The sequence below is a fragment of the Onychomys torridus genome, chromosome 6, assembly GCF_903995425.1.
Source record: "Onychomys torridus chromosome 6, mOncTor1.1, whole genome shotgun sequence".
NCBI lineage: Eukaryota > Metazoa > Chordata > Mammalia > Rodentia > Cricetidae > Onychomys > Onychomys torridus.
Window position 1 is genome coordinate 61,137,977 of NC_050448.1, and position 23,793 is coordinate 61,161,769.

Consider the following 23,793-nt stretch of genomic DNA (forward strand, 5'->3'; position numbering starts at 1 on the left):
GCATATATATGTGACCAATAAGTCCAAATGATTGCTACCTCCTGCTCACTTGATCCAATCATCATAATGTCGTCAATAAAGTGCACCAATGTGATATTCTGTGAAAGAGACAGACGATCAAGATCCCTAAGTTATGACACTGTGCTGGAGAGTTTAATGTCCTTGAGGTAAAACTGTAAAGGTATACTACTGGCCTTACCAACTGAAAACAAATTTCTTCTGATGGTCTTTATCAACAGGTACCAAGGAAGAAAGGCACTTGCTAGATCAATAAATGTATACCATGTATGAAGAGATGTGCTGTTCTGCTCAAGAAAGGACGCCATTTCTGGTACAGTAGCTGCAATTGGAGTCACTACTTGATTAAGTTTTCGACAGTCAGCTGTCATTCTCCATGATCCGTCTGTCTTCTGCACTGTCCAAACAGGATGGCTAAAGGGAGCTGTGATGGGAACCATGACCCCAACATCTTTCAAGTCCTTGATGGTGGCACTAATTTCTGCAACTCCTCCTGGGATGCGATACTGTCTTTTATTCACTGTTTTCCTTGGCAGAAGCAACTCTGAAGGCTTCTGTTTGGCCTTTCCAACCATAATAGCCCTCCCGCCATAGGCCAAGGAACCAATGTGGAAATTGTAAGTATATCTTTCCCCATTACACATTCTGAGACTGGGGAAACAACCACAGGATGAGTTCAGGGACCTAACAGACCTGTGAGTTGGACTTCAGCCCAAACTCCATTAATCACCTGACCTCCATGAGCCCTTATTTTAACCAGAGGGCCACAATGCTTCTTGGGGTCTCCCCCAAGAATCAGTGCAATCCAGGTCCATTATCCAAGAGGCCCCAGGAAGTCTGATTGTCTCCTTTTCCCCAGTGTACAGTTACCCTTGTAAAAGGCCACAGGTCCCTCTGGGGAAGGACTGGGGAAAGGCTAACAGTAAATCTCAGGTATTTTATCAACGTCTTTCCTCAGGGGAGCCTGGCCACCCCTTCACTCAAAGGATTCTGGATCTGCAAACTGGCTCACATCTGGAAATTGATTCACAGGCTGAGATTCCCTTTTGCCATGATCCATTGTAGCCTTGTTTTTTTGTTGCTTTTTTTATTCATTTGTTGGAGAATTTTTCTGCTTATATAGATCAAACAAAAATGCAATATACTTTTTATCTATTTCATGCCTGAAAACACCATGATTGGTTAGCCAATACCGAAGGTCCACTTGAGTCATAAAAATCACTTTGCCCATGCTGTCCACTATGAACATTGCTTTGCCTGGGCTGCCCATTATGATAACTACAATCACCGTGCCTCTGGCAATTCACTGCTGCTACCTAGCTCTGCTACTTTGGGACCCAATTAAACCCACTGCATTTAATTCATCCAACTGAGCAACGGTGTTTCCAACCCTAAAGTCTGGCACAAGGAAAGGGTGACAACAAAGCTCGTCAGATGTGCTGCTGCCCCTCACCATTTTGTGTCAAACAGGATTCAGGAAGGGCATGTCCTCTCTGTGTTCCATAGTGGAGGATAGGTTTGACATTCTTGCATTGCAATTTCCCTGAGTCTTAAAATCCCTTCATCGACATCAGGGACATTAGGCATCTCCAACTCCCATCTTTTGACAAATGTTTCAGCCAACCACTCAAACTCACTTTTGCCACTTTTTTTTTTTTTTTTTTTTTGATGGAGCAAGAATCTACCCTAAACCTAGAATTTCCACTCAGTGAGCTCATGACAATAAAATTCTATCCTAAACCTAGACTCTCTACTCAGTGATCCCATGACCCATGACAATAAACTTGTACACTCTCCACTCAGTGAGCCATGGCAATGAACTTCTATCCTAAATCTAGACTCTCCACTCAGTTACCCCATGACAGTAAACTTCTATACTAAACCTAGACTTTCTACTCAGTGAGTCCATGGCAATAAACTTCTATACTAAACGTAGATTCTCCATTCAGCGAGCCCATGGCAATAAACTTCTATACCAGACCTAGACTCTCCATTCAGTGAGCCCATGGCAATACACTCAGCCTGATCTAGTTTTATACTCCTTCTACCATTATCCCACACCCTTAAAATCCATTCCACACATATTCCCAGACTTCTGTATAAATGAATTAGCAAACTCATTAAGCCCTTTAGTATTGTAGCGCACTTCCGCATGGACTATCCTTTCTACCTCCTCTCTAGGAGCAAGCTTAGCCTTTAGTCCGGTTATAGGTCTAGAGGCAACTGTTGGTAGGCCCTGGAGGACATGAGTATTGCCTTGCCTACCATCTCCTTAAGGGAAAATCACTGCTGGTTTAGAAGACAATAAAGGACTCATTTCCTTAGTCAAGGGCAGAAAAGGCAATATTTCAGGGGGTGAGGGTGGGAGTACATTTTCTGTTGAGGATGGAGCGACTGCCTCCTCAGGTGAGATAAACCCTTGAGAATCTGAAGGTTCAAAGTTCTTAGCCTCAATGGTGTCCTCCCACACATCTCCATCCCAAATTACAGGATCCCATTCTTTACCAATTAATGCCCTTACCTGAATGCCCTCAGAGGCTGGGACTTGAATTTTCTGTGTAATTCAGCCAGTCTTATAAAGAAGGCTTTGGTTTGATTTCCTGCAGCTTGAGCTCTGTCCTTCACTGTGCTCTGAGGTGCTAGAAGCGAGTTAGTTTTATCACAGAGCACATTCTTTTCCTTTGTCAGTTTATCCTGAGATGCTTGGAGCAACCAACAGCATCATTTTCCTTATTTTTCTAGAAGCTGTCAAAATTTTTACATATAGAGTTACTGAATCTGTTGCCTCCCACAATTGGTAAATCAGCATAATCAGATGCATTTGCTTCCTTAAGTTTGAAAAATAGTTCATACCATGAGCTTTCAATATTGTCCAAGTGTCTAGGAGAGGCTTCATAATTGGAGAGGCTTCAGAGTAACTGTAGGTGTCTGCAAACTGGAAAAACCTATTCTAAATACTAAAATTCATCTTTATACTTCTATTGCTCTGGAATCACTTCTGGGTATAATCACTAGATAGACAGAGAGATGGTGGATGATCACTGGAGTGGCTTACAAGCTACGGTCCAGCTAGTCTAACAATGGCTGTCTACCAAGGGAAGGTCCAAGGATCCAGTAGGTGTGCAGTCCATGAGGCTGGCTGTCTCAGCTGGTCTTCAGTCTACACTGGAATTCCAAAAAAGTAGGTTCTAATGCCACGAAGGAATGAACTTGCCAATTAGAGTGAGGGCAAGCAGGCAAGGAGAGCAAGCTTCCTTCTTCCCTGTCCTTCATATAGGCTGCCAGCAGGAGGTGTGGCCTGGATGAATGCGAATCTTCCCACCTCAAAAGATCAAGATTAAAAGTGTATCTTCCCACTTCTGTTGATTTAATTAAGAAAACAATACCTCATGGGTACCTAATCACTTGTGTTTTTGTTAATTCCAGATGTAGTCAAGTTGACAACCAAGAATAACCATCACAAGGACATCATATTGATCATTTTCTATTATGTGCCAAAAGCTTTTACAATTCTTAAAATATGTACACAAGCATTTAATAGGGCTTTCTATGTACCATTAAACCTTTGTAAATATTAACTAGTTTAATCCACATAATAACCTAATGAATCGTATTTTATTATTCCCCATGTTACAACTGAGAAAATTAAGAACAAAATTTAGGAGATTTTCAGACTCAGGCAGTCTGGCTCTAAGGTTTATGCTGCTACATATTTATATTATTAAAGAATTTATAGACACAAACTTACTGTCTCTTGCCGGCCAATTCTAGCTTTCTCAATGCTCTTCTGTAGGTTTGCATGTTTCTGGCTTCCCTCTAACAGCTAGGGAGAGAATCAAGCACATAAAATGGTTTGCTAAGAAACTGCCTGGCAGATCCTTTAGAAGACAAAATGAAACAGACTGTTAGTTCAGCTCTCTGTTAGAAAAAACATTAAAGGCGACGCTGAAAACCAATTTTTTCTAATTTGAAGAAAATTATTAATCATCAGAGTAGAATGAAAGAAAAGTGTCTCGGGTTGCTGTTGATTGTTATGGTTAAAAGGATTTGGGGAGGAAACGGTTAGTCAGCTTACACTTGCACATCCATCACATACCACTGAAGGAAGTCAGGACAGGAACTCCCACAGGGCAGGAACCTGGAGGCAGGAGCAGATGCAGAGGCCATGGAGGGGTGCTGGTGAAAGGCTTGCTCCTCAGGGCCTGCTTGCTCAGCCTGCTTTCTTATGGAACCCAGGACCACCAGCCCAGAGATGGCACCACCCACAATGGTCTGGGCCCTCACCCATCACTCACTAAATAAGAAAATGGGCCAGGCATGGTGGCACACACCTTTAATCCAAGCACTTGGGAGGCAGAGGCAGGCAGATTTCTTTGAGTTTGAGGCCAGCCCACTAGTCTACAAAGTGAGTTCCAGAATAGTCAGGACTGTTAGAGAAACACTGCCTTGAAAAACAAAAACAAAAAGCAAACAAAAATAGTCTCTCAAGTTGACATAAAATGAGCCTGCACAAAAAGTAAATGTTTTCTTATTTCATCCAAAAAAACTGTTTTTAATTTTTTTTCAATTTTTGTTGTTCTAAGACAAGCTCTTACTACATAGGTCTCACTAGCCTGGACCTCAAAGAGAATAGCCTGCCTCTGCCTCTCCAGGTGCTGGGATTAAAGGCGTGTGGCACTATATCCAGCCATGAGTAATATGTCTTCAACATCTTTATGTAATCTTTAGCTGCTTTTGCATCTCTACCTCCAAATAACTTCTACCTCATTACTTAATTAGAAATTGAATTTGAAAATCAAAAATACCTTCTTTAAAAATCTGTATTCAAATTTCATTTCCCTTTTGACTAAGGTCTCTTAAGACCTCAGGCTGCTTGTGTAGACTCGTACTGTGCCTCTCCAGTCAGTCAGTACTATGCCACTTGTCCCCAGTAAAGCATCTAGAGGAACCACACACTTCACACATCTGTTACCTGCCACCAATTCTAGTCAATTCACTGATGTACCCCTCTTACTCAGCTTAGAAAGCAGGTAAGTTCCATGTGGAAGTCGTCCAGATAGTAAATATGGAGAATCCACAAGCACACCACTAGAGAAGACCGACAAATTCCGGGCACACCTGACCCTCACAACTGTTACCCTCACCTGAGTCTGTGAGTAAATACATAACCATGGACAATTCCCAAGCCCCAGTTTCTACCACATCTCTGGAGTCATACACATCTAGAAAGTAATTAATTTGATTTGTTAGCTGAGAAGGAACTGACTTTTCACAATATAAATCTAGCTGTATAGAGGGAGGTTAGTGTGTAAATACCAGTCTTGCTTAAAATTCAGAAAGAGTATCTTTAGAAAGTTGGTGGCTTTACTGAGGCCAGCAGAAGCACTGCCCACTTCCTTCACTGATTCTCCAATACCAGCTCTGAAAGAGTGCAAGCAAGTCAAGGTCAGCAGACGTCATCACCTGGACAGCGTGCCTCTTCTAGAGACATTATTTTCCTAAGGTCAAACAGAACACATTCAGCGGGTTTCTGAGCCAAAACAAGCTTCAAGACTTTACATTTAGCAACAAGATTGAGTTCTTCATAACAAAGATTGCAATGTATTTTTTAAAAAACACTTCCATGTTTACAAACACCCTGAAGGACCTACCTGAAATAATCTTTAAATACACACACACATACACACATACATACACACACACACACACACACACACACACACATACACACACACACACAATCTCACTTCAATTCAGGAATAGGGAAATTCTCCAATTAAAATAATACACATACATCTTTAAAAACATGGATCATGTTTATAAAATAACCAGACACATTAGCCTTAAAGTTAATAACTACACAAAACATGCTAATAGGTAAGGGATATATAGACACACATATATATTATATGAATGAAGCACTCAAGGTACATGTCTATTTATAATCACTTATAACTTAAAAGCATCTGAAAGATAACTCATTCAATACTTCCCCAATTCTGATAATAATCTTATGTACACACATATATCTTAGTATCTTAGATGCATTTTACTTTTGTCTCTCACTTGTGTGCAGATACCCACAGAGGACAGAGGAGGGCATCATAACATCCAGTTATGAGCCTCCATATGAAGCGTGTGCTCGGAATGGAACCCAGTCCTCTGGAAGAGCAGCAAATGCTCCTAACCACTGAGCCAGCAGCTCTCCAGCCCCCATCTCAGCACTTTAAACATGAAGCGCTGCATCCACAAGCTGTCACGTTAAGTATCTTGGTAATACAGGATGCAGACAATAGGATGTGGCACTTCTGAAGCGCTGCTTGGTCCCTGTTAGTTTTCAGACACGCACCCAGAACACCACAGGAGCCACAGCTCTTGTTCACCTGTGTTTGCCTCCAGGCTTTGGATTCTGCTTTGTTTTTAGGTTTTGTTTTGATCTGTACAGCTATGAGAGGTCATATGGCTATCATTCCTAATATGCCCTGTCGAATTACATGAAACCAGGGCTTTGAGGGGAATGAGCTGAGATGCATGTGGGTCACATGAGCCAGCAGTTCTCAGGCAGTGGCACCCATCAGAATAAGATATGTATGTTTAGTAGGCTGCTGCTCCCACCTCCTGAGTGCCTAAATAGAACAGTGGTGGGGTTCTGATCCCCAACTCCTTGAGCACTAGGAAAACACTTTGTCACTGAGCTATAGTCCAAAGAATCTGCATTTATAAATTTCTCAAGTGATGCTGATGCTACTGGTTATGGGTCAACAATTTTGAAAAATACTGATCTAAATAAAATTTTGTTTTCTCCAAGTAACAAACCCAACTGAAGCAATAAGGTATTAATATATGGGAAAATATAACCTACCTTCTAAGAGAAAGCAAATTACTACTATATATTATAGTTTGAACTAGAAAATATCTCAGTATCTCTATATTTAAAATCAAAAGCCCACACTTACAAAAAAATTAAAAGGATGATATTTTATATTTTCAAAAGGTATTCACCACAAGATTCCTTTAAAGACCAAACTATTCTGTATATGTCTATAAAGCGAAACCAGAATCAATTATATACTGTACTAAATCCATTTCCATATTTCACTAAGTCTAATAATAATTTTTAAAACCTGTATGTCAGAACAAATGGCAGCAGCTGGAACAGTAAAAACTACCTATAACTAGAAAAAAAAACAGGTTTCATCTTTAGATTTGAGACTCTAACACAATATTCCTCTCTGAGTACATTGGAAGCCACCTGGTCAAGACATAGGCTAGAAAAATACAGTAGCCCTACTGCACACACACCTTCTCAGAAGTGCTATCCATTGCTTTACACTCAGACACAGAGCAGAATAGGTAACATTTCAAAATGTAAATCAGATTACCCTTGTATAATGCTTTACAATTCACTATTTTCAGGTAAATTTTGAATGTGTGTGTATATATATATCATAAAGAACACACACACACACACACACACACACACACACACACACACACACACACGTTCTTTATGTTAGACAAGGCTTCACTATGATGTCCTGGCTGTCCTGAACTCACTATGTATAGATTAAAGGCGTTTGCAACCAAGTCCAACAGGTCTACATTATTTTAAAAACAAGTTTGTTTTTCAGAGCAGTTTAGGTCCACAGAGAGTTGAGCAAAAGACACATATTTTTCTCATGTACCTCAACCCTACATATACACAGCCTCCTTGTTATTAAAATCGCACACCAAATGGTACATTGGTCACAGTTTATGAGCCTACACTGACCTCACCATCATTGAAGTCCATGGTACATTGGGCTCCGGTGCTGTGCACTCTTTAGGGAATGTACCCACCATTAAAGCCTCATACAGAAGAGTTTCACTGGTCACAATTTTCTATGCCCCATCTAGTTATCCTTCTTTGTCTAGAATGGCTTTTTACACTTATCAATTTGCACTGAATTCCCACTGACCCCCCAATCATCCTACAGCTTACAATAACCAATTTCTTTTCATCAGTGCGCAATATTCTAGAATCTGGGTAACTTTCAGTTTGTTCCGCCATTAAAGCTAGTAAACACCCTATTTGCTCCCAGGTGTGGGTAATTATGGATAAATCTACTATAAACATCTGTACAGATTTTGTACAAAAATCACTTGGTAAATGCCAAGGAGCACAACTGTTGGGTCACAGAATAAAAGTATGTTTATGTTAATAAGAAACTATCCAACTGTCTTCCAACAGTGGCTGCACAATTTCTATTCCCAACAACCACAAATGGACAATTCCTTTTCTCTGCACCCTCCCAGCATCTGGGTCACCATGGCCATGTGTATGTGTAAGTACCTGCATGTATGTATGTGTACCATGTTAAGTGCCTGGTGCCCATGGAGGCTAGAAGAGGGTTTTGGATCCCTTGGAAATGGAATAAATAGGCACTTGTGAACCACCAGGTGGGTGCTGGGAACCAAACCTGGATCTTCTGCAAGAGCAGCCAACCTTAACCACTAAGCCATCTCTCCAACTTCTTTAAAAAAATTTTTAATTATGGAAAAAATATGCAAAATGTATCATTTAACATATTTTATTCAATGACATTAAATGCATTCAGGCTGCTGCACAACCTTTGCCACTATCCATCTGCAGAACATCTTCATCATTCCAAACAGAAAAGGTTCATTTACAAACACCACCTATCCATTCCCCTATTCTTCTACCTTTATTTTATCACTTATCTGCTTTCGCCTCATCTAAATACCTGACATAAATGGAACCACAAATATCTTTTTGTGATTATTTTACTTAGTATGCTTCAAGGATTACCTGTGCTGCAGCACATACCCCAATTTCATTCCTCTTAATGACTGAACAAAATTGTATTCTGTGTACACCACATATTATATAGTCACTGATGGCCATCTGTATCATCTCCTCCATTGTGAAGAACACTGGGTACAAGTGCCTGTCTGAGTCCCCACTTCTTATTCTTTGCTTTTGCGGGGTAAGGAGTACTGCAAGGAGTGAACCCAGGGTCTGCATGCCTTACTTACACTTATTTTCTTTTATTGTGATACTGTCTATCCCACTGGTTGTAACATGTTAATTTATATTTTTGGAATTTTGTGATTTACCAGCAGTATAGAATAGGCTAATCCTTGCAAGTTCCCCCAAAGTGGATACTGTCAAACATTTAAAAGTTTGCTAATCTTATGGTTGAAAAGTGACAATCATCATTGTTTTCATTTTATTTAATGTTTCTAATCTTTGTGTATATATGATGTGTGTATTGCACAAGTGTGTGCATCCATGCCAGGGGCACACTCTCGCCATAGTGCTCCTGTGGAGGTCAGATAGCAACCATGGGTTGGTCCTCACTTTCCACTTTGAAACAAGGTGTCTTTGTTTACTTTTGCCTCTGCCAGGCTAGATGCCCATGAGCAGGAATGGCATGTCTCATGCCTATCTCTGTGTAGTAGGCACTTGGGAATCACAGATGTGTGCTATCTCACCCAGTTTTTCATGGGTTCTGAAAATGTGAACTCAGGTCCTTGTGAAAGTATGGAAATGCTTTACATACTGAGTCACCCACCCTCTTAGATTGATTTCAATTACTGATATTTAGTCAATCTTCACATTTTTATCCATCAAGTTGCTTTTCTTATAGTGCTGAGAATTGAACCTAGAGCCTTGAATATGCTAAATATGCACTCTACAGCTAAGATATACCCTCAGTCCCACACTATTTCTTTCCATTATTAAAATAAAACCATTACATTGCTCATGCTGTGTATGAGTGGTCATGCATGTCACAGCTGTGTATGGAGGTCAGTCGGCAATACTGTGGCATTAGCTCTCACACCCAACCTTCACATGGGTTCCTTTAGGCTTCTCCTCACAGCCTCACTATCTTGTCTAGTCCTAGCAACACCAATGTTCAACGATAGCAACACTGGATCTGTTTAGTTTTCTGCCAGGCACAAATCTCACCTCATTGATCCTCTTCTTTTTAAGATGTTGATGTTGATGATGGTGTTGCAAAGAACAGTGAGCCGGGCAGTAAGCTGAGCACTGCCTATTGCTGGTTCCTCCTCTCCAGTACATTCTTGGTCCTTTGTGAGTTGCTTTATTGCATGTATTAACAATTATCTATAAAAATCCAGTGGATGTTGGTCATCATGCATTAGCCAGACAGACAGGCACGGACGTCTTTACAACGGCTTCCCTCACTCAAGTGTATGCCACCCCGTTGATTTAGGAGTTCTGGGCCCTAGGAAGTGCACTGTACTTTTTATTTGTTTCTTGTTAGGATTTGAATTTGGTTTTGGTGCTACTAAGAGATAGGCAATGACCCCAACCAAACTAACATTTGTAGTGAATTGAAGTGTTAGAAGTTAGTCAAAATGTAAATGTGTAGCCTTGTAAATATGAAAATCAGCAAATTTCAAAGTTGAAATTGTATTGTATCCAATCTAAAGTTAAGTGGGTTTTAAAAATTAAATAATTAGAGCCAGGCGGTGGTGGTGCACACCTTTAATCCTAGCACTTGGGAGGCAGAGCCAGGTTCTCTGTGAGTTCGAGGCCAGCCTGGTCTACAGAGCGAGATCCAGGACAGGCACCAAAACTACACTGAGAAACCTTGTCTTGAAAACCAAAAACAATAGAAATAAAAAAATAAAAACAATAATTATAATGTAGGACATCATGGTTATAAATAAATATAAATACCAGGGAAATGATAAGATCCCTGAATCTGAATTTGATTTGGTGCAATCATGTAAGTTTGAACCACCCCCTTGGGTCAAAAAGTAGCTCAATTTAAACAGAAACACAACTAACAGGGTTAATTTTTATGAAATGTCTATAAAATACAGAGCAGCTAGACATGGTCTTAGGATGGAAATACTAAAATTTATAAAGTACTGATAATCTTCGGGGGGCAGAATAGGGCAAACAAATTGAAATGAGGGTTATCTGGGGAAATGAATGGTGGGCATGATTCTGACACTCTGCCACCACCTGGCGTCATGGCATCAAAGTCCAGGTCTTGTGGAGTGGATCTTTCCGGATCGGATGATGTACAGTGGGGAATATAACTCGGGAGAATGACTCTCACAAGCCTGGGTCTCCTAGGAAACAGGGCACAGTGTTTGGGGGATGAGCTATGGGATTTCATAGCTAGTCCAGGGTCACCCTTTTCAACCTCATGTGAAGCTTCTACAGCAAAGGAGCGTCATTGTGAGGAAGTCTGGAAGCCTAGCCTGAAGCTACCACAAGAGCAAACAAACAGTAAACACTTCCTTAAATCTCTGACACCTTAAAAGTGGGACCAAATTCAAGCATTTCAACTGCTTTAATCATTTACTATTTTTAAACAATTTCAAATCGTTTACTAATAAAATACTTGCATACTTCTTTCTCCCATCTCCAATATTTGAGTCACCCTATCTCCGCAAACAGTATTTAATTCTTAGTTATCTGGGACAATAGAAAAAATAGTAATAACATTCAACTTAAAAGGCTAGCTTCGTTTGTTGTGTTGTCCAGCTGGCATTCAGGGATCCTCCTCCCTCAGCCTCCTGAGCAGCTGGGCCGCCCAGCTCAAAAGGTTTTACTTTAAATGCACATGGATGTCATTCGGCAGACCCTCTGTTACTCCTCCACAGCCTTTCTTTCTTTTTGTTTTGTTTTTTGAGACAAGGTTTCTCTGTGTAGCTCTGGCAGCCCTGAAACTCTGTAGACCAGGCTGGCCTTGAACTCAGAGATTCACCTGCCTCTGCCTCCTGGTGCTGGGATTAAAGGTGTGCGCCATGATAGCCCAGCAGTCTTTCTTTCTTAACAGAGCTTCAATTTCTGTTCAGACTACAGTGGTAACATGCTCCGAAGGAATGGATGCTCCCAGAACATCCCTTTAGTATAAGCCTGTTAACTCAGACTTAGCCACTGAGATATGAACAGAAGCCTGCTTGGAGAAGGGGGCATGCTGACATTTCTTCTTGTATAAAAGGAGGGGGAGGGAGAGAGAGGGAGAAAAGAAAGGACAGAAGAGGAGGGGGGAAGCGGGGAGGGAGAGAGGGAGAGAGGGAAGGGACAACCTATTCTCTGGACACCACTGAGAAGGACTTAGGAGTCTCAGTAAGTTAGGCTTACAACCAAAATGGGAAAGCCAAATGTCAAAGACAGTCTAGACTTCAGACAATGTGTGGTGCAAGTAGCCAACCTTGAGAAGGCTACCTCCAACTTCTTAACATCAGATAATGAATTCCCATTATCCTATTATGCAAGCCAATTTGAATCTACTTTTCTCTTATTTGTTCGCACATACAAAAAGGACACAGAGACGCATGTCAACAGTAAGGGCGAGAGAGAGAGAGAGAGAGAGAGAGAGAGAGAGAGAGAGAGAGAGAGAGAGAGAGAGAGAGACTGACTCACTCAGATGTTAGGAGGGTACACTGCTCTTCAGGAAGCCTTGAGTTTGGTTCCCAGTATCCACAGCAGGCAGTTCACAACTGCCTGTTACTCCAGCTCCAGGAGATCTGACACACCTCCACACACATACAAATAGTTAAAAATCAACTTTTAAAATGCTTTAAGAATGTTAATAGTATTTAGCTTTAAGTGAGTAATAATACAAATTTATTTTAGAAAAATGCCAACATGACTGACTATTTTAAAATATCAGAGCAATATGGACTTTTGTAGCTTGGCAAGTTCTTGTTTGCTAAAGTCTATCAGAGACACAGGTCTGAAGTAAGCAAGCTGGTAGAAAAACAGATGCATAACCTCTAAAGCAGACACTGCAAAGACACTAAGCAGTTGGCTCCTCCTAAGAGCCTGCTAAGCGGGTTGTTAAGGATAAGGAATGTGACCTGGGCTCTTTAGGAGACTCAATGCAGGTGTATGTACCACTGACACCAGCAGGGGTCCACACAAGTTCAAATGGGATCTGCAAGCTGGAATCAACCTGGAATGCATAACAGCTCTGAGGAGAAGGCAGTGTGTAACAGTAAACACAGTCTTATTTGCTGAAGTGACTCCATAAACTTGGACAGGGTTTGCTAAAGTGTATTTCACAGAACACTAATATCTCAAGGAAATAGACCAAGACAGACTTGCAATGCATACTGTCAGATTAAAGGGTCAGAAAATTCAAAATAGTTACTTCTGTGAACTCATCATTCCCAGATTCCTTTGATTACAGAACCTCATTTTCAGTAACATATCACATCTGTTACACAGGATCCTGTCAAGTATAATTCAGGCAAAATGGCAGAAAAATGAAATGATGAAGTTAAAAATACACACTTAATTGTTCCCACATAATATTCATTCCCAAAGCTAAGTTTTTAAAAAAGTCAAGATTACACCAGGGCTACAATAATCATGTCTACATAATGGAAATCATTTACTGCTGTATGTTATAGAGTGGAAAGAAAGAAAAAACCAGGGCCAGGGAGAAGGCTTATAGACCAAGTAAACAATACTTGGGATGAACCCAAGCTGTTGATGTAGGTGAACTCAGGCAGTGATGTAGTGATTAATGCCTTTGTTCAACACAGAGCATATCTATGTATCTGTCACTGCATTACATGCTAGCAACAAAAGATGAGCGAGCCACAGTCCCTTCCCTGAAAGAATGTCTGGCATGGTTCTAGCTGACACAAAGGCTTCTTCGTGCTACAGAGGAAGTGTGTATACAACAGCTGTGATGGTAGATGCTGTTGGCAGTTTCTAGACAGGACCCCCTGATGTGGGAAGACCCAGTGTGAGTCCTTTTTCCCTTAATTTATTTACTTCAGGTATTCTGTGAGATGGGAGTGAGCAACACATCATTCTTCATGAATATGTAGGAAGGAGTGTGTGGAGCTGTCACAATAATGTGTTATCATGTGTCTTATTTTATGTCCTGTCCATCAGTCATTATGCTTGCCATGGCAAACCACAGTCACTAAACGGATTTCAACAGATAGTTTTTATTAAAAATATTTCTAGTTATCTATATAGCCCCAAAGTAGACCTACTCTTCAGAGATTCAATTTTATGTAAACATCTATATGCCTATTTCTAAATGCTAGTTAGGGGAAATACAAAACAAACAAAACAAAACAAAACAAAACCACCCTCAAACTGAGAACATCTCTCAGTGTCTCCAAAGCTACAATAAAATCTAGCTTCGTGTTCTTTTCTTTTTCAGAATGAAACGCTTATTACACACCAATTCCTAGAAAGTCTGGCCTGAATTATCCTCTAAACCAAAACCTGAATAAAGAACTACAAAAGTTCTGGAGGAGGAGGATTCCTAATTCTTACTTATTAAAAAAAAAAAATCCATTAAAACTGCTATATAGCTGCTGCCATGCTAATTAAATTCTTATTTTTAAGAAGTCACACTTTAATTACATATTTAAAATGTTGCTTTGACTTTTAAAATGTCAGTAAAGTGCATACAACATTTCCTACCTTAACCATTTCTAAGTGTACCACTCAGGACTGCTGTAACCAATCTCCAGAAGGGTTCATCTGCAAATCGAAACCTATATCTGTCCAACAAGACCTTCCTCCCCACCTGCAGACCTGAGTAATCTCACTTCTACTTTCTGTTAGAGCCTGGCTACGCTTCATGTTCCATGAAGAATTATGTAGTACACCACCACAGACGCATACACACACTGTACTTGTAGAGAATAGGAGCAAAGTACTGCCACACTCCTCACCTGGGCATAGAGTCTCTAAGAGATCAAGCTGGAGCAATGGAGAGGAGACATGGGTGAGAACCTGATGGCTGGTCTTGTGTTCAAGACTCGAGGTTCCTCCATGTCTTCCTGCCTTCCTTTGTAAGCCTGAAGACAGGGATGGTTATTTTAAGGATTAACTTCAAGGTCATTCTTGATTTTTAACAATTTTTTTTTATTGGATCACCCTGGAGCTGGAGTTACAGGTGGTTGTGAGTTGCAGGTACGGATGCTGGAACATAACTCATGCCTTTTGTAAGAACAGAATAAATTCTTAACTGCTAAGTCATCTCACTCCAGCCCCCTAACAATTTCTTTCTATCTTTTAGGGTACAGAGAAATGTCACTTCACCTCGGGGTTTCTTCAAGCTACACACAATTCATCACAGCAGTGACTTGTGAGAAGGATCTTTCCTGGAGCTGAAAGAGCTAAAAGCGTCTGGTGACCCCAACCATAAAGTCATTTCATTACTAACTTCATTACTGTAATTTGCTACTGTTATCAATTGTAATATTTGATATGAGACCCCAAAGGGGTCTCCACCCATAGGCTGAAAACAAATCAAATACCAAACATGCATTTCAGAAGAAATGAGATGGAAATATGCCTTGTTATTTTCAGCATCGTATAGGAAGCTTTTCTTGCCTATTGAAGACTTTAAGATATGAGAATACAATTGTGTCACCACTCTTAGAGGGGCTAGTTTAAAAACTATTTCTTCAGTCCAGCCCAGATATTTAGTATAGCTTTTTAGAAAAAAATGACTATACCTCATTATTCTCAGCAAAATTAATAATATCTTAACCACATTAAGCAGAGTAAGGGAAAGTAACAACACTGTCTTCCAAGCTTATAATTGTTTGAACCAAGTTAGCAATAAAAAAAAAAAGTAAATTTATTCTGGCAGGAGATTTTCAGTTTCCTCTGCTTGGTGTACATGACAAAACCTAACCAACCACTAAGACATCCCATAATAATATGACCCCAATATGACTTCCAACTTTATGTGACCACACAACAAAAAAGTCTGTACATATTCTTCCTAAACTAACCATCAACTATCAACTAATGTAATTGGTTTGGTCTTCTCTTGATTAACAGCATGGGCCACATAGTCAAAATGCATAGATTCAAATCTTCCTTTGCCATCTCCTAATATTATATATATATTTATATTATATATAATATAATATTATCCCCTTGGGCAAGTTATTCAACCTGTGGGTCCCTCAGTTTCTTCCTATGTAAAACATAGTTAATAACAATACTGATGCCTCATACAGGTATAAGAATCATAGGAGGCTCTTAACTGAACCTGCCTAAGGATAACAGTCCTCAGTTCCTCTTCATACATCTCCACCTTTCATCTAAACCAGCATTTCTCAACCTGTGGGTCAAGACCCCTTTGGGGGTCACATCACATACTATGATTCATAACAGTAGCAAAATGACAGTTATGAAGTAGCAATGAAATAATTTTATGGTTGGGGGTCACCACTGTTAGCATTCCGGCATTTCCGCTGGCCTGCCCACAGGGATTGATCAACAGCGGGACACATCATTGTCAGCCACCAAGATGCAACACTGATGCTAGTGCCACCATGGGTCACAAACTCTCCCTATGCACATGCGCCATACCCTCTTACAAAAAGCAAGGGCCTTCTCTCCCCATGCTTTTCCTCTCCTCTCACTCAGAGGCCGCCTCTGCACACACCCCCACCCCAATTAACCTCTCACATGGGATCTGCTGCACAGTGTGACTCTGTGGTGCCCCTTGGCTCCAACCTGCCAAGGTTCCTTCCATCATTAAATTGTTATAATCACAACATAAGGAGCTGTATTAAAGGGTTGCAGCCTGAGGAAGGCTGAAAACCACTGATTCTAAGCCTACCCCACTTTCAGCTCAAAAGAATAGTTTCTAAAAATGCTGTGTTAACTATACATATTTATAAAAGCCTTGTCTTTGGCGTGAAATTGCTCAGTGGTAAAGGCACTTGCCACCAAGCCTGACCACTTTCCACATGGTGAAAGGAGAGAACTGACCCCTGCAGTTGGTTTCTGTTCCGTACATGCACTATGGCATGCGCACACATATGTACACCCCTACACGGACGGACGGACGGACGGATGGACAGACAGATGTAATTTAAAGAAAAATTTAAGAGCCTTGTCTTTATCCTAAACTGTATAACAGAATTTACAGCAAAGCTTAGCATTGCCACTAATATATTAAACATTACACAGGCAACTTTCTATAGTTTCTTGTTAATTATTTCCATGTAAGTTAGATCACTACACTTTATCAAGGAAACTGAAAATTCTCTCGGCATAGACCACTTATTCTTTAGATTCAGAGAATTTACAACAGTGCATGGCTACAGCAGCCGTGGGAAATCTCTGTGGAGGTTGACACATGCCACACACATCTTAAAAAATGTTGAAGTTAAAACAAATTATAACCATGAGTCCTTCAGACTGTCTTCAATGAATATCAACACATGCAACCAAAAAGGCAAAGGAGAAAAAAAAATTTCCTGATTGAATTTTCAAATTTCCTCAAAGAATGTCTATCCTCAAGAGACAAGCACATTCCTGCAAGTCATTGGAGTCACCGACAGCAGAGGAATGACATTAAAAGAGAGGAAATGAAGAGTCACCCCGCCCCCCCCCCCCCCCCCCCCCACCCCGAGCCAGTCTGGAGATAATTAACAAGAAACTCAAAGGAAGTTACCATTATACTTTGGCAATCGTAGAGCTGGTCCTTCGCTGCAGCTGTGAGTGTGGCCAATCAGCAGTCACCCAGGGCCTGTGTCTATGTACATCACAGCAGCGCTCACTCACGCTGTTAGGCAGGCCGTGCTCTCCACTCAATTCACCTCCCTGGAGAGAAGTCATACTTCCAGCACTTTTCTTATAAAGCATGAACACTCACTTCTACTTTCTAAATCACCTTCAGTAAAAGGCAAGCTCTCAATTAATTGCTTTGACTGAACATCTAAGTTTACAGTTGACACTCCTGGGTAGCCATAGTTTATCCGAATGTGTGGCTACCACATACAGAAACCTTAAAGTACCTGGAACCTTCCATTTCATCTTCACCACAACCCATACAAGTTGAGTAACCTCTCTTACAAATTGGGAAAGCAAGTCTCTAAAAAGCTTGCAAACTTCTCCAGCTGCTCAAGAAAAACAAAAACAAAACTGTGTTGTGACTTAGAACAGTGCTTAGAGCAGGAGGCACAGGACCTACTGCATCCATGTTAGCACGTCTTAACTTCTGATTTACAGAGCTGTGCCAGGTTCAGCTTTGACCTCTGACTTCTAAGAGGAACTAAAGAGAGGGTGTACTCAAAACTACACTCGAGGTCAACTCTCAAACCACAGGACAGGAGTACATTGACAGCTGCTAATTTATACAATGATTTGGTAAATTTGGCTTATGCTGTTAACCCCTTACTCACATGGTGTTCCAAGAAAACCAGAGCAGTGGGAATAAAAACACCCTATTCTTTAGTCATTCAGTCTAAACGTCAATCACCCTCAGTTTTGAAATAGTTGCATTCATGGTACTAGCGAGACACTGATTGCTTCTACTAAGATTACCCAAGTACCCATACTTAGTAAGTCATTTGGCCTTGTTCATTTAAGGTAACAAATTTCTGCCTTATACCTTGGCCAAGAAATGTGTAACAGGCACCACTGTACCTAATTTAGACAGGACTGACCACCCTTCTTGATTTCTCTGCATTGTGTGCAGCATCACTTTGACTTGATTATTAATGGGTCTATTTTATTTCCCACCTTTATTTGCATTTGAAAATCTTCCTTGGTAATTTGTCACTAGATGCTTCAAATTAAGTCTGTCTGACCAGATCCTACTCCACTTCCAGGGGAAGTTCTCCGTTTCCCAGATGCTACCAGAGATAAACTTCTAATCTTTATCTTTCAACTATAGACTACACATGATTTGGAGAGGAGACTGTACCACACAATGACCAAAGGAATCATCCGTTCTGTACCTTTTCTTCTGTCTGGTCACTCAGAAACATATTCATTGGCTCTGATTGTTACTGCCTGTCACCTCGCACTTCCACCCACGTATTCCCCACAGTCCACTTTCCCTCCACAAACACACAGAGTCCCCTTTCCACATAGTAATATGCGACATCTCTGAGGCCTGGTCAAAAGACTGATGCTCTGTGCCACGTTATCGTTTGACTGACATTACTCGTTTCATATACTTTCACTGTCCACTGATCACCACATCTCATTTGTTGCTAGAGAAAATATCATGAATGGATTTTCCCTTCCACCTACCTCATGACAGAGTCCTGACCTACTTGCCCAAGTAATGGACCACAATTCAGGGATCATTCAAGAACCAAACTGCTGACTCATGTCTTACAAACTGATGAAAACCTGTAACACAGGTTTTTTTAAACATGGCTTTGGGTGTTCTTACTTGCTATGGAATAATCCTCTGTACACTGTGACGATGCACTGCTCTTATTGTCAATAAGCTGATTGGCTGATAGCTAGGCAGGATTTGGGGGCAGAAAGACCACCAGGAAGAAGAAGGGCAGGAGTCAGGAATTCAAATGAGTCGAGAACCAGGCACAGAAGTAACATGGGAAGTTCACAGATGAGGTAAACGAGCCTTGGGGCAACACACAGATTAACAGAACTGGGTCAATAAGAGCTAGTTAAAACAAGTCTAAGCTATCAGCCAAGCATTTATAATTAATAATAAGTCTCTGTGTGGTTATTTAGGAACTAACTGATGGTACAGAAATGTCCACCTATACTTACTATTTAATCTTTAGGCTTTTCCTGACAATGTAGTCTAACCTTGTGCTCCTAATTTAGCCTTACTTTATGGTCATACTGAGTGGGGGGGGGGGAGAAAGAGAGAGAGACTGAGATTTGCCTTTGTAAAGAAAATGAAAACTTTCTCAGGAAATTGAAGTTAGTCTTTCTCTTACATCACCTAGGAAAAGGAGCATGTTTTACACACACTGTCCCCTCAACAGAGTGCACACAACATTAGCAAGGACTAAGCAGATCACGTTTACTACACAGGGTACCAGCAATGCACATCAAAACCACATACGGCATTTGTGGTGAGACCTTAACACAAGCTTAAAGAACAAGCACCTGTGAGCTAAGGGTTAAGATGGTTTCTCAGAGGTGTTGAGAATCTGGCTAAGAACAGATGGAGAAAATTAAATTTGAAAGAGTGATAAAAGCAAGAACAACAAAATCAAGACAGGAAAATGCAGTAAGGTTTAAAAAAGAATTAAGAATGTGCAGTAGTTTAGACCTGGCCATGTGTGAAAGGTGGATTCAAGGCAGGGGTAGAACCTTTAGTAGGTGGGCCTGATGGAAGGAACTGAGATCACTGGGGGTGCGCCCTCCAAAGGCATTGTGGGCCCAGGCCTTCTCTCCTGTTTGCTCCCTTGCTCATGACGCACTTCTGCCATGATACATGTGGGATTATACACTATTTGTTGTTTTATAGCTGGCTTATTTCACTTAGCATATCTTTAGGGCTCATCCACATTGTACTGTGTATCAGAATTTATTCCTTTCTACAATGAATTATACCCCATTTCCACATTCCCTTGGCAGATGTTTGGGTGGCTGCCACCTTTACTAAATATAAATAGGTAATTCTGCTCTGACCACGCGTTACAAAAACCTTTCCAATATTATATTTTCAAGTCTTTGGATACAACCAAGAGACACACTTACTGACTCACATATTCATTTGTTGTAAATTTCTGAGAAACTAGAAAATGGTTTCTATAATGGCTGCACCACTGGATGAGCTGTCTTCCTGTCACTGTGGACAACAAGACCTGACAGAGACAACCTCAGGGAGGGAAGACTCATTCTGTAGGTCCAGTCCATCGTGGCAGGGAATGCATGTACAGTAGCTCATACTGTGGTATCGGGAGGCTCGTCACACCATAGCATAACGGATACAGAACAGGGCTGGACCCAGGAACTCTCACAGCTTTCAGAGGCTGGCCCCGGCTGGTTTACTTCTGTCAGGTAGGCTCTTCCTCCTAAAGGTTCCAAGGCTTCCTAGGACTCTACCAGCTAAGAACATGTTTCAGACATGAGCCCACTGGGCACATTTCAGGTCCAAAGCATAACAACTGCTGCATTTTCCCACCAACAGTGCTTACACTCTCTGATTTCTCCATTTCACTGCCAATGTGTCATTCTCTAGTGGGGGTTGTGTGTATGTCGGGGGGGGGGGGGACGGGACCAAAGCCAGAGCCCATTCTTGCCTCACTGCCCCAACTGTTGGGAATGCAGACATGCAGCCTGCCTTCTGTTAGCTATCCTAGTGAGTTCGAGGTAGCTTCTCATTGCAGGCCCTATTTCTTAACCATGTAACTGCAATAACCTCCTAGTTACTGTCATCAGAAAAGCACCTTCCTGTCTATCATCATGTAACTTCACAACTAAACCTTTCATTTACTTCCATCTCTTTCCAGTAGGTCTAAACATACAAATGTATCTTTAAAACAAAGCCTCTACCCTCTATTGACCAATGTTTGCCCAAGCAAGCTTCTGGCTCAGTAAGACTCCATCACTGCAAGGGACCAAAGTGCAAAGAGACAGAGGAGGATATCCGACATCCTCCTCTGGTCTCTGCACACAAACTTGTATATGCACATGTGCACGCACACACACCAGAAATTTTTAAATTTTTCAAGTAAGTTAAAAAATAATGAATGTCTCTAACACAACTGGATATTTATCTTCATATATATCTAAGCTTGGGAGTATAAGGGAGGGGGCAGACCCGAAGGAGCTGGACACAGTCAAGAATAAAAGTGTTGTAAAGAGGCCTGTGCTAACACAGGACTTTCTTTTTATGGTTTGAAGTTAACATTGTAATCCTATGTATGTCTTCTCATTGTTGCCATCTCAATAAATGAAAAGCCTTTAACCCTAGTCTACATGCATTACCAGCTAACACCATTTAAGATGTTTTTACTCATCTTTAAGAACTTCACGTGTTGAGATCACACTCACCCAACAGCTAACGTCCTAATCATATGCGTGCAGCACAAGAAATTCAGCTGCAGAGAACTGGTTCCAATAATGCTAAATGGTAACAATTCATGGGCATAGACTGTACCATGGAAACAAAAACAATATTGTGTCACGGGACTTCCTAATCAAATGATACAGAATAAGGAAATATGCCAAAAAGAAAAAAAATTCCAGATAAAAATTACAACAACAACAGAAAACAGTAATGCCACCTTAGCATTATAAAATACTTCAATCACTGGACTCAAGCAGAGACAGGATTTTAGGAAAAAGAAATAAAAACTTAAAAATACAAGAGTTTTACAAGTCAACACTGAAAAAGAAATGTATGAAAAGTAGGCAAAAGACTAAAATAAATCACACCTCCTCCCATACACGTAGCTTGCACACATAAGAAGAACCTCCATACCATGTTATCAGGGAACTGCAAACAGAAAACAATGAAATACATGTTCATTAAATGCTAAGAGACAAACACTCACATCATCTAATGCTCATGCCACTGTACAATGAGAGGACACTCAGCCTCGGCAGACGGAAATGCAATATAGTACATTTACACCGGAAGGGACTCTGATTTCTTCTAAACAAAACCGTATTCATACAATCCAGAAACGATGATCCTTGGTAATGCCCAAATAAGATGAAAGCACTACACAAAAACATGCACACAAAGGTTTGCAGCAGATTTATTCATAACTGTAAAACCTGGAAGCAGCCAAGATGTCCAACAGCTCAATGGGTATATTGAGGTATATTTAACATGGTAAAATGCATTCAACAGTTAAGAAGAAAATTAAATGTTAAGCCCCAAAAGACATAATGGAACCTTAAATACTTCTTGTTAAGTGCAAGAAGCCACTCTGTGAAGGCCGCACTGTGCATGATTTCAGTCACATGAAAGTTTGAAAATGAAAACTGTAAAGACATAAAAACAGCCGGGCAGTGGTGGCCCACACCTGTAATCCCACTACTTGGGAGGCAGAGCCAGGCAGATCTCTGTGAGTTCAAGGCCAGCCTGGGCTACCAAGTGAGTTCCAGGAAAGGCGCAAAGCTACACAGAGAAACCTTGTCTCGAAAAACCAAAAAAGACATAAAAACGGTCAGCTGACTGAGGCCAGGCTGCAAGTGTGAGGGCAGCCTGGGTTACACAAAGATCCGGTCTTAAAAGGAAAAATGTCAGTGGTTTCTGGAAGCCGAAGGCTGGAAAATGAGTAAGAGTTACAGAGGAGTTTGGGGCAGTGAAACTACTCTGTAGGACACTGTAATTGTGGACACATGTCATCATGCAGCTGTCGAAGTCTGTAGGGTAGCAGCACACATTTATAATCCCAACACTTGGGAGGTGAAAGCGGAATAATTGTGAGTCAAATAGCCATCCTCCAGTGCAAAGCAAGTTTATGGCTAGCTCAAGTTACACGCGACCTTGTCTCAAAACAAACAAGCAAAATCAAAAATAAATAAATAAATCAAAGTAAAGCAAAGCACAGGACCTCATTGCATACCCAGACTCATGTAAAACTATGCCGAGTACATGCTTGCAAACCTAGCACTGGGCAGGTAGAGACAGGGGGATATCTGGGACTACCTGGCAAGCCTAATTATTGAGTTCTAGTCAATAAAAACCCTGTCTCAATAGGAGGTGACAGCATTCTTGAGAACACTGAAGGCTGTCCTTCAGTCTCTACACACACACACACACACACACACACACACACACACACACGTATATACATACATGCACATCCATACACAAAGGACATGCACGCACACACATGTGCATCCATACACACAGGACACACACACGTGAACCCATACACATAGGACACATACACATATGCATATCCATACACATAGGACATGCGTGCAGACACATGTGCATCCATACACATAGGATACACACACATGTGAACCCATACACATAGGACATGCACACACATGCTCATCCATACATACAGGACATGCACATACACACAGAGGGAAAAAAC

The 23,793-nt window shown here is 41.0% G+C and overlaps 1 protein-coding gene across 1 annotated transcript in view; it reads right to left on the reverse strand.

The window, feature by feature from the left end:
• Positions 1-23,793, reverse strand: part of Mnd1 (meiotic nuclear divisions 1) — a 63,635-nt gene that overhangs the window by 25,451 nt on the left and 14,391 nt on the right. Inside the window, exon 5 of the mRNA XM_036191410.1 lies at positions 3,767-3,841. Coding sequence (XP_036047303.1) covers positions 3,767-3,841 — 75 coding nt within the window. The remainder of the gene's footprint in view (positions 1-3,766; positions 3,842-23,793) is intronic.